The following is a 12,169-nucleotide window of genomic DNA, read 5'->3' as shown; positions in this document are numbered from 1 at the left end:
TACTCGGGAAGCTGAGGCAAGAGACTCCCTTGAACCCGGGAGACAGAGGTTGCAGTAAGCCGAGATCGAGCCACTGCACTCCCATCCTGGGCGACAGAGTGAGACTCCATCTCAAAAAAAAAAAAAGAAAAAAAGATTTTCTGCTACCTATGGTAAATAAATGGCTTGCCTTTTAATGTTTAAAAATATGAGAACAGACTGGTCTCCGGATAAGTGAAACATTTACTCACAAACAAAAATTTTAAAAGTTATTTAGCATTCAAAAAAGGTGAGGGGGAAAACAAAAAAAGAACAAACATCATAACACCACAGGGGGCTACGGAGGGGTGTGCGATGGGGTATGGGGAGCAGGTCCTAGGTCAAAGGAAAACACAGTGAAAGGTCTGAAAGACACACCAGGGCAGAAACTTTTATCCAGCTACTTCGGCAGCTATTTTTCAATATAGGATGGGTTTTGGTGACTGCACACCTACAACATAAAGTGTTATATAACATGGAATAAGCGCTCTCAAAAAAAAAAAAAAAAAAGTCAGAAAAATCTTCCTGAGCAACTGTGTTAGAAAGTGGTTTTCAAAAGCTCCAGCAGTTACACGTACCCTTTCTACTACCAACACCAAAACAGGCTTTAAAAAAAAAAAAAAAAAATGTCAGTTCCGTTTAGTATACCTACACAGCCTACCAGAGCATAATAAAGCGTGGGACCTACTGAACGACAAATCCTTCAAAATATTCTGTATTTGTAAAAGGTTGGTTTTCTCAAGCGGCAGTTTGCCCATTTGATTCAACTGACACGGGCGAGCTTGACCACTCCACATTCCAAAGTCCAGCAGCAAACCAAAATACGTTCCACAAGCAAAGTGTGATCCACCACTTCTAGTAAACCCTTGGTTTACTGGAGTGGGCTGAGCGTGGTGCTTCTTGAACGAAGGGAAGGTGAATGCGGAAAAGAAGTGAAAAATATCATGTCGCCAGGTCCCCAGCAATAAATAACTGCACAAGCTCCGAGCAGGCCTCACAAGTTGTCCTCAACTCATTCTCTTCACCAGGAAAAAGGACACCCCGTTAATTTGCGGGCTTTTAAGTTTCGATTTGCACCTTTCAGACCCAAAGCAGCGTCCCACTCCGGCATGACAATGGGGCGCTGTGACGACAGCGAGGGCACGCGCAGCCCGGGACGCGGGCGGCCCGGATAGCCCGCAGCTGCCTCCCCACCCATACCCGCCGGGCCGTCCCCGCCTCCCCGCGCCCCCCAATTACCTGCTCCGCCACCGCCCGGAACAGGCACGACCCGTCCTTGGCGACCAATTTCCGATACAAGCCCAGTTTCCGCAGATAGGCGTCCATGGGCGTCGCGTCCTCGCGGGGCCCCGCGCCGCCCTGGTCCCCGCCGTCGGGGACGCCGACGGCCGCCTCCATGTTGCCGGTCCTGCTGCAGGCCAGGCGCGGCGAGGGCTAGCCCCACATGGCCAGGCCGCCGGCTGCTGGACGCCCCGGCCTGGGGCAGGCGGCGGCTCGGGCTGGGGCTCGGGCTCCGCGAGCGGCGGCAGGCGGCGGCGGCGGCGGCCCGAGGCAGCGGTCAGCGCTTTCCGGGCGCATAGGGGAGCCCTGCCTAATGCATGGCTGTCCGCACGCGGCCGCCTCCTCGGAGCGAACACGCGCCCACGAGAAACGGGGGGAGCGGGATTAAGGAAAGCCCCGAGCGTGAGCAGTCACTTCCCGATGGCCTCGCAGCCTGACTCAGGACCCGGGCAGGGGGTCGCCGCCCCCACAAGTTTCCGGGTCCCTACTGGTGAGAAGCGAGAAAGCCCCCGCCCCCAGCAGGCACGCTGGGCCGGCTCAGGTGAAGCGAGGCCTGCGTCCCCCGCGCGCTCCCCACGCCGGGAGCCGAGGAAACCAAAAAAGAAAGAGGCAGCCTTTCGTTTCCCCACCTCGCTGGAGGGCGCCGGAGGGGCAGGGAGTGGGTGGGGGCACCCGGCAGAGAACAGCACCTCGCAGCCCAGAATTTGTTTTCGCTTTCGGCCCGACAGCGGAGAGGACGGCGGGAGGTGTAGTCTTGGCAGCCGCAGGAAGTCGGCTTGCGGCGGGCGGGAACGCGCGGGCCGGCCTACCCGGGGGAGGCGCCAGGGAGGCGCGCGGACTACAAGTCCCTACAGCGCGGGCGCCGCTCCCGCTGCCTGTGCCCCGAGCCGGCTTCGCGCTGCCCTGGCGCCGCGTCCGCGAGCTGGAAGAGGGGGCTCCTCCGGCCGACGTGGGGCGACCTGCGCGCGCCGCCCGGCCGCTACGCTGCGGGAAACGCGCGCGCCCGGCTGGCGTGGAGTTGCCAGGGGCACGGCGGCGCAGTGTCGGCCCTTTGTGTATTTCCAGAGGGCGCACCTGTCTGCTCCCCTCCCCCCGGTCTGCTCTCCTGGCGTTTCCATGGAGGTGGCTTTAACGGCTTAAGCAAAAAATAGAGCTAATTGGCGGAGGCTCTGGGAACTGGCTTGGTGCGGGACGACACACTGTCCATAAATCAACCGTGGACTTGCGGATTCCTATTAGAAATGAGAAGTACAGCTCACTCACTACGGCAAGATGAAGGATTTGCCAAAGACACTTTTGTTCATCCTGTCAGTGTAGCTGAGCACCCCATCACAAAGACATGTTACTGTCAGAAGACGTTATGTGTTGTTGTTGTTGTTGTTTTTCCTAAAAAATTCGTCTTGTAATTGCTTGATAACATGCTGACTGGACTGGCCACGGGTTCCACCAGTGCTCCAGTCTTCAGCTCAGCTTCCCATCCTCCGATGTTGAATGACAGGGAATTGACAAAGTCAAATTATGCTTTAGAACTAAGAATTTGGCCAGGCGCGGTGGCTCACGCCTGTAATCCTAGCGCTTTGGGAGGCCGAGGTGGGTGGATCACCAGAAGTCAGGAGTTCCAGACCAGCCTGGCCATCATGGTGAAACCCCATCTTAAAAAAAGAAGAAAAAAAAAAGAAAAAAACCCGGAATTTATCCAGCATGCTTCTGTTGCACCAGAATTTTATTTTGCTAAAATACAACAGCATCTGGTGTCCTTATTCAAATGCATGGTTAATCGTAAGAACTAATTCAGTCTTCAGGCTATGGTGGAGGAGAGGGAGAAGAAAATGGAGCGTTAGTATAGGTTTAGACATATAGTCAAATTCCTTGCAATGGGCAAGGCAGGCCAGGTGATAAGAGTCCAACAAAATAATTTTAAAACTACGATAGACAATTTTCAGTATTTTCAGTGCAAGCAGTCAGTCATGTATTCACTGTCCTTGGAGCGTTTTTGATTTCTTAATGTTTATTCTATCTCCAATTATACTGCTTTAAGAGAATACAAACATTATTGTTACCCAAATGAAAAAATCTCCCTGCCTCAATATTAAATGTTTTACATGTTGTAGAGAAGAAACGCTTTGAAGTCACTTGTAGAAAAATATAGTTTCAGGTCAAACCTGTTGCTTTTCTTTTTAAAATATCTTTTACATCGCATATACTCATTCTACTCAAGAAAATTCTTGAGTATTGCCACTACTTACAACAGGGATCACCCTTGTTTTAACTCAAAGAGAAATTCAAAGTAAAGTAGTATCTAAACTCCTGCTGAATGAATGTAGAACAACCTCAGTCTAAGCTGGCTGCTTCTGGTTCCAAAATTAGAAGTGATGCACCTGTTATATCTGACCCTGGGCCTGTTTAAGGAAATCCTTTAGGTATTTTAAGACCTAATCCAAGACAGACCCTCTGTATGCCAACTTCCCAAATATAGCTCAGTGTGAAGGCAACATTAGAGGATCCAATGTCTTTAAACTGAACCAAAACTTAGAGAAATTCACTCACTTTCAAAGGATCTTTACTTGCTGACATTAACTTCTGAACCTTGTCAAGAAACCAAATCAGAGCTGATAGAATGTTTATTCTAAGGAAGCTGTTTCTGACTACGTGAAGAATTCTAAACAGACATCATTTTAATCAAATAATACCTGAAAGATTCAATGCTTTTAAGACCTAATGAAATTAATAAAATTAATCTTATGCAAAGGAGTCAACCAACATTTTTTTTCTTGTGCAAAGTCAATACCTCAAGTTTGTTTACTCTGACAAACTTTAGGGCTAATAATTGTACTAGATGGAATTTTTTTTTTTTTTTTGAAACGGAGTTTCACTCTTGTTACCCAGGCTGTAGTGCAATGGCACGATCTCGGCTCACCTCAACCTCCGCCTCCTGGGTTCAGGCAGTTCTCCTGCCTCAACCTCCTGAGTAGCTGGGATTACAGGCACGCGCCACCATGCCCAGCTAATTTTTTGTATTTTTAGTAGAGATGGGGTTTCACCATGTTGACCAGGATGGTCTAGATCTCTTGACTTCGTGATCCACCCGCCTCGGCCTCCCAAAGTGCTGGGATTACAGGCTTGAGCCACCGGGCCTGGCTAGATGGAATTTTTAAAATAGTTTTTAAACTTCATAAATTGATAGGTCTTATGGAGTTTTGTTTTTTCCAACGTGAGGTTAAGTATTATGGTAAGTATCTTCTAAGGTGCCCTGTCCCTGCCCCCAACCCTGTGATTCCCACTTCCTGGTATTCACACTCATATAATCAATCACCTCCACCTTTTAACAGTGTTAGTCTGAGTGACCAATAGAGTAAAAGTAATGGTATTATGGTATTTCACTTTTTTTTTCTTTTTGTAGATGGAATTTTGCTCTTGTTGCCCAGGCTGGAGTGCAATGGTGAGATCTCAGCTCACCACTACCTCCAGCTCCTGGGTTCAGTGATTCTCTTGCCTCAGCCTCCCAAGTAGCTGGGATTACAGGCATGCCCCACCATGCCTGACTAATTTTACATATTTAGTACAAACGGTTTTCTCCATGTGGGTCAGGCTGGTTTCGAACTCCTAACCTCAGATGATCCACCCACTTCGGCCTCCCAAAGTGCTGGGATTACAGGTGTGAGCCACCTCGCCTGGCCCACTTCTGAGATTAGGTTATAAGAGGCACTTTTGACATTTTGATTGCTGTCTCATATTCCCAATCTCATAGATCGCTCATGCTATGTGTCAGACTTACAGAGAGGTTCCCTTGGTAAGAAACTGGCGCCTTCCTCCAGCAGCCACGTGAGTCAGCTTTGAAGCGAATCCTCCAGCCCAGTCAGGCTTTCAGACAACTCCAGCCTTGGTCAAAACTTGACTACAACCTCAGGAGAAACTGTGGCCAGAACTACCCAGATAAGCTCTGAAATTCTTGATCTCAGAAACTGAGTGAGATAGTGTTTGTTTTAAGCTCCTAAATATTGTAGTAATTTGTTACATGGCAGTAGATAAGTAATACAGATATAATGGTTCATTGTTTGTCTTTACTAGAGAATGAATGCGTTTCGACAATTCGCGGAAATAATTACTAGTTTAGTATCAGTGGTATTACCAGTTCTCTGAATTATAAAGATAAAACGGTGGGTTATTTTACCAAAAAGTCAGAATAGTAATAGGATTTTTTCTGAATCTATGAAATCTCTTACAAAAATAACGTAAGAATGTCTTTATTGCCACATAGCATTGTTTCATTTTCTATAAAAATTCAAGTAATGGAATCCTATCCAAAAAATGTATTTTATGAAGAAAGACCTGTTTCTTGTGGATCTTATCTGCTGGAGGCTGCTAATTGCCATTCTCCACTTCCCATTTTATTTCCCCTGAGTTTTTGCTGGGCCCATGGCCAATCAACTTTGGGCTATATCTCCCAGCTACCTTGGAACTAAATGTGAGCCTGTGATTGTGTTTAGGTCAATCGGATGTAAGCAGAATTGCTTAACTTCCAGCTCATCTCCTTAAAGATGAAGCTTCCTGCCTTCTACTCTCTGTCCTACTTCCTATGAGCTGCTCTGAAAACATGGCTGAAACTAGTTAGCCAACTTTGATCATGCAAAGACAACACCCTAAGATAACAGAGTAATGAGATGGAGGACTGGAGTTCCTGAATATTTCACAGCCTGTGTGCCTTGGACTACTGCTCCCCAGACTGTTTGTGAGAAATGAACTGATTTTACCAACCATTGCTGCTCTTGTTGCTATAGTTACTTAGTCTATGTATTCTAGCGTATTTTCCCCTCCCATATTAAATAAGTAATAATATTTGGGACAAATTAAATTTACTTATAGGAGTTCCTGAGTTGAGCAGATCATCATTCTTTTTTTTTTCTTTTGAGACAGAGTCTCACTCTGTTGCCTAGACTGGAGTACAGTGGCATGATCACTGCTCTCTGTATCCTTAACCTCCCCAGGCTCAGGTGATCTTCCCACCTTAGCTTCCTGAGTAGCTGGGACTACAGGCATGCATCACCAAACCCTAATATTCTGTGTGCTTTTAGCAGGGATGAGTTTTCACCATGTTGCCCTGCTAGCCTCAAACTCCTGAGCACAAGCAATCCTCCTGCCCTGGATTACACATGTGAGCCACCACTCCCGGCCCATACGTCTTTTTTCTGAGAAGTTAGGAAATTGCCAAAGACTTAATTGCAAAATCCCAAATGTTAAAGGGCTTCAAAATATGAAGTTTTTAACATGAAACTAATGGTGTTATTTCAACTAATGACTTTCTCCCTCACCAACCCACATTCCCCTTCAGCTGCTACATTTGATGATGTTGACCACCTTTTCATTTTGATACTCTCCTTCACCTTTTGTGAAGGTGAGATATCTTGTGTAATCAAGATATTTCGAAATCTTGTCTTGATTACATCTCCTTTGCTGATTCCTTTTCTCCCCGACTCTCTATCTCCTAAATGTGGGGTTCCCCAGATCTCAAGCTTTAACTTTATTTAGCCCTGTTCTCTTTTTTGAGTTTTAATATCTTATCTCTAGCCCATGCAGGACATTTCCACCTAAAACACATTTCTAAATGTAAATTTATTTTTCTCTTAAAATCATCCCCCTGAAGCACTCTAACATCAAGCATTGGGTTTAAATAGTAGATACTCAAAAAACACAATGAACAATTACTGAATGATTTAATGATATATCATGTATTATGGTAGATAGCTCTTGGTTTTGCTTAATGATCATCCATTCTCTGTGGAATAGAGGAGAAAAAACAGAGTTGGTGGCTCGGCGTGGTGGCTCACGCCTATAATCCCAGCACTTTGGGAAGCCAAGACAGGCAGATCACGAGGTCAAGAGATCAAGACCACCCTTGCCAACATGGCGAAACCCCATCTCTACTAAAAATACAAAAATTAGCCAGGCGTGGCGGCATGTGCCTATAGTCCCAGCTACTTGGGAGACTGAGGCAGGAGAATTACTTGAACTCAGGAGGCGGAGGTTGTAGTGAGCCAAGATGGCACCACTGCGCTCCAGCCTGGGTGACAGAGCAAGAGTCTGTCTCTAAATAATTAAATAAATAAAAATGAGTTATAGTCAAAGTAATAAAAACCAATTTTTTGCAAATGAAATAATTTACTTAAATGCTCAGGCAAATCAGGAAAAACTGGTATGATGGGACTATATTTCCAATTTATATTTTGGGGTAATTATCATTCAGAAAAAAAATCTTATCTGTAATTTAACAACAGAATGAAATGAGAGAAGAGAACGTATTCTATAACTTTTGTGTTTCATTTGCAAGTTATTCACAAAAAGGAACTGGCTGGTAGTAGTAAAAGACTTTACTTACTAAGCCACTGATTCAATACCCATTTCCCACCTTCTCTGGTAACTTGGAAAATCAGCCTTAGCAAGGTCCTTCACAAGCCTTCTAAGTAAGTCTTCAATACTGTGCATTCCTGCAAAGCAGAAAATACTTTAAGGTTGCATGAATTAGTTTACATTTTCCTTGCTACAGCAAAAGGATCAAAAGAATGGTAAAGGAGAGATATTATCTCCCAAAACAGAAAGCAAATACTTCTTACCTCCGGAGAGTGTTTGAAGATCAAGCTCTCCTAGGCTTATAGGAAAAGGAGACCACTTTTCTTAGTTTTCAAAGTAATTTTTAAAATTTCACTGTGGCAGGCCAGGTGTAGTGGCTCATGCCTGTAATCTCAGCACTTTAGGAGGCCAAGGTGGGCGGATTATGAGGTCAGGAGTTCGAGACCAGCCTGACCAACATGAACCACTGTCTTTCCTGAAAATACAAATACCAAAATTGGTGTATGCCATTAGATCCTTATTCAATCCTAATAGAGAAAAAGGAGTCTTCATCTGTACTTTAGAGGGAGGAACTAAATAAGTTTCAAACCCCAGAACTAGAACTGTAGTCCTAAGACCCTAGAACCTGTATGACTAGAGAAGTGAAACTATGATTTAGTTTCTTATTAGAGCTATGATTTCCATATATTGCCATGCCCAAGCTGGATGAGCTAATAAACTTCACAGTAGACTGAGGGTCTTACACAAGTAGCTAGTAGATAGTTATAGTCCATCATCTCTGCAAATAAAACCTCTTCATACTTCCAACCTCACCGCTGCTTCCACCATTACTTCTTGATTCCAGTCTGACAGAAGCAAACTCACAAAGTCTCATCACAAGGTATTTACTTTAGCTCCCCAGTGGGATTGTAAACTCTTCGTATGATTGTAGAATTTAGATTCTTTTTTCTTTCTCAAGTGTCTAATAGTATCTTTGCTTTTGCATATTCAGATTAAAAATTCAATAAATATTCGTTAAATGATTTCATGTATTCCCAATGAAATTCCCAAAGAAGAAAGTTTTTCAAATGAAAATACACAAGTAACTATAGGTTATGGAACCTCAACCTGCAGGCTGAGGCCTAAATATTTGATACAGAACAGTGGACCAAGATTATATGTTAGATAATACTTAATACCGTCTTCCTAACCAAACAAATGGAAGATAATCTAAATAGAGAATTGGTCAAACATATTCTAATATGTCAATACAATTAGAATACAGTACTAGTCAGCCTTTAAATACAATGTGTCTGTTTCTATGTCTGTGTCATATCACAATTATCCAGAAAACTGTATAAAACCATAGATTACTGAAACTGAAGGTAGAAGATGGTGATGAATTAATCAAAAATCAGTCACAAATTGATGATTGTAGAACTTAGGTGATGAGTATCCTCATCATTATACTATTCCTTTTACTTTGTGCACATCTGGAATTTTGTATAATAAAAAGTTTAAAAGTTTTCTATAATAAAAAAGTTTAAAAACAGGGTTTTTAATATCCCACCTCAGACTGGGCACAGTGGCTCATGCCTGTAATCCCAGCACTTTGAGAGGCTGACGCAGTTGGATTGCCTGAGGTCAGAGATCCCAGACCAGTCTGGCCAACATAGTGAAACCCCATTTCTACAAAAACTACAAAACTTTGCCAAGTGTAGTGGCATGTGCCTGTAATCCCAGCTACTCAGGAGGCTGAGGCAGGAGAATCACTTGAACTTGGGAGGCAGAGGTTGCAGTGAGCCAAGATAGCACCACTGCCTCCAGCCAGGACAACAGAGTGAGACTCTGTCTCAAAAACATAATAAATAAATAAATAAATAAATAAATAAATAAATAAAATCCCACTTTAATTTTCCTGAATCAGAATGACCAGAGATGGGGCACAGGAATCTGTGTTTTTATCAGTCTCTCCAGGTGATTCTGAAGATCGGCCAGCATTTGGGAACATCTGAAAACTGAGATTGGGGAAGCACCCACCCAAGAAAAGGAAATTATGAATTTTTAAATCGAAATAAGCAAATAGACTCTGACCTGCATCCCAAGTTTATAACTCCTGTTCTAGATCACCAGGAAAAATTCCTAAAGATGCCAATCTTAATATTGCACTCATTATTTTATTTATAATACCATCTGCTAAAACATCTAAAGATAAAATTGTATTTTGAGATGGTTGCAAAATGTAGTACACACACATATATGTATATTTACATATATGTATATACATATATATTTTAGATGAATTCTCACTCTGTTGCCAGGCTACAGTGCAGTGGTGTGATCTTGGTTCACTGCAACCTCCGCCTCCCAGGTTCAAGCAATTCTGCCTCAGCCTCCCAAGTAGCTGGGATTACAGGCATGCACCACCACATCAGCTAATTTTTGTAGTTTTGGTAGAGACAGGGTTTCACCATGCTGGCTGGGCTGGTCTTAAACTCCTGACCTCACGTGAGGAGGCCTGTCTCTGCCTTCCAAAGTGCTGGAATTACAGGTGTGAGACACTGCACCCGATCAAGTACCAATATTTTTACGTTAAAGTAAAAACAAGAGGGGACAGGAATTCTGCCAAGATGGCCAAATAGGAACAGCTCCAAAGTGCAGTTCCCAGCGAGAGCAGCACAGAAGGCGAGTGATCTCCACATTTCTAACCGAGATACCAGGTTCATCTCAATAGCACTGGTTGGAGAGTGGGTGTAGTCCAAAGAGGGCAAACTAAGGCAGAGCAGGGCGCTGCCTCACCCAGGAAGTGCAACTGGCCAGAGGATTCCCCTCCTACCCAATGGAGACCATCAGGAACTTTTCTCCTCTGGCACTCCAGTTCAGATACTGCACTTCTCCCATGGTCTTTACAACCCACAGACCAAGAAATCCAGGCCAGGCCAGCAGGTGCCGTCCAGCACAGATCTGAGCGGCCAGAATGGCCGGCACCGCAGGTTGTCAGTGCAAATCTGGGTGGCTGTTTGGGGTGGCGCCTGGAACACCTGCAATACAGAGCTCCCCGATCCCCAGAAAGAAGGGGAGCTGAAGGAAGGGAGCCAAGTGATACAGTTTGGCAGGTCCCCCCGCCAACACGCAAAGACCAGCAAGCCGAAACCCTCTGGCTTGAGAGTTTCACAGCTAGCACATCAGTTTGAGCTTGACCCGGGATGATGGAGCTTGGTGCGGGGAAGATTGTCTGCCATTGCCGCAGTGGTTTTAACCTTACTTGTGTAAACAAAAGCCAGAGGAAGTTTACACGGCAGCTGGACTGAGCCCATGGCAGCTCAGCAGCACCTCTGCAGGCAGACTGTGACTAGACTCCCTCCTTGCTGGGCAGGGCATCTCCAGAAAAAAGACAGCAGCACATCAGGGACTTATAAATAAAACCCCACCTTCCTGGGACAAAGCATCTGGGAAAAGGGCCGATTGTGAGTTCTGCTGCAGCAGACTTAAATGTACCTGCCCAGCAGCTCTAAAGGGAGCAGTGGAGCTCCCAACACAGCACTTGAGCTCCAATAAGGGACAGACTGCCTCCTCAAGCAGTTCTCTGACCCAAGTACAGGTATAACCAAAAAGATGCCTCATACAGGAGAGCTCTGGCTGACATTAGCAGGTACCTTTTTGGGACAAAGCTATCAGAGGAAAGAAGAGGCATCAATCCTTACTGTTCTGCAGCCCCCACGGGTGATTCCCAGGTAAGCAAGATCTGAGTGGACCTTCAGCAGTCCTACAGCAGAGGGGCCTGTTAGAAGGAAAACTAAGAAACAAAAAGAAATTGCTTCAACATCAACAGAAGGACGTCCACTCACAGATCCCATCCGAAATCAACAACTTCAAAGACCAAAGATAGATAAATCCACGAAGATGGGAAGAAACCAGCATAGAAAGGATGAAATCACCAAAAACCAGAACACCTCTTCTCCTCCGAGGGATCACAGCTCTTAGCCAGCAAGGGAACAAAACAGAATGGAAAACAAGTTTGATGAATTGACAGAAGCAGACTTCAGAAGGTTGGTAATAACAAACTCCTCTGAGCTAAAGGAACCTATTCTAACCCAATGCAAGGAAACTAAAAACCATGAAAAAAGGTTAGACAAAATGCCAATTGGAATAACCAGCTTAGAGAAGCACATAAACAACTTGATGGAGCTGAAAAACACAGCGCAAGAACCTTGCGACACAGACACAAGTTCCAATAGCCAAATCGATGAAGCAAAAGAAAGGACATCAGAGATTGAAGAATGAAATCAATGATTTCAAGAAACTCATGAAATAAAATGAGAAGGCAAGATTAGAGAAAAAAGAGTGAGAAGAAATGAAAAAGCCTCCAAGAAATATGGGATTATGTGAAAAGACCTAATCTATGTTTGATAGGTATCCCTGAATGTGACCAGGAGAATGAATCCAAGCTGGAAAATACTCTGCAGGACATTATCCAGGAGAACTTCCCCAACCTAGCAAGGCAGGCCCACATTCAAATCCAGGAAATACAGAGAACACCACAAAG

General features: G+C 44.7%; 1 protein-coding gene across 3 annotated transcripts in view; it reads right to left on the bottom strand.

Annotated features, from left to right (window-relative positions):
* Positions 1 to 2,051, bottom strand: part of OTUD4 (OTU deubiquitinase 4) — a 47,209-nt gene extending 45,158 nt beyond the window's left edge. For all 3 annotated transcript variants that reach the window (XM_003928008.4, XM_010338631.3, XM_074396856.1), the window contains exon 1: positions 1,258 to 2,051. In XM_003928008.4, coding sequence (XP_003928057.3) covers positions 1,258 to 1,416 — 159 coding nt within the window. In that variant the 5' untranslated portion in view covers positions 1,417 to 2,051. The remainder of the gene's footprint in view (positions 1 to 1,257) is intronic.
* Positions 2,052 to 12,169: the final 10,118 nt, after the last annotated feature.

This window comes from Saimiri boliviensis, chromosome 3, assembly GCF_048565385.1.
Source record: "Saimiri boliviensis isolate mSaiBol1 chromosome 3, mSaiBol1.pri, whole genome shotgun sequence".
NCBI lineage: Eukaryota > Metazoa > Chordata > Mammalia > Primates > Cebidae > Saimiri > Saimiri boliviensis.
The sequence above is the reverse complement of the archived record's forward strand: the minus strand, read 5'-3'. Positions and strand labels throughout refer to the sequence as shown.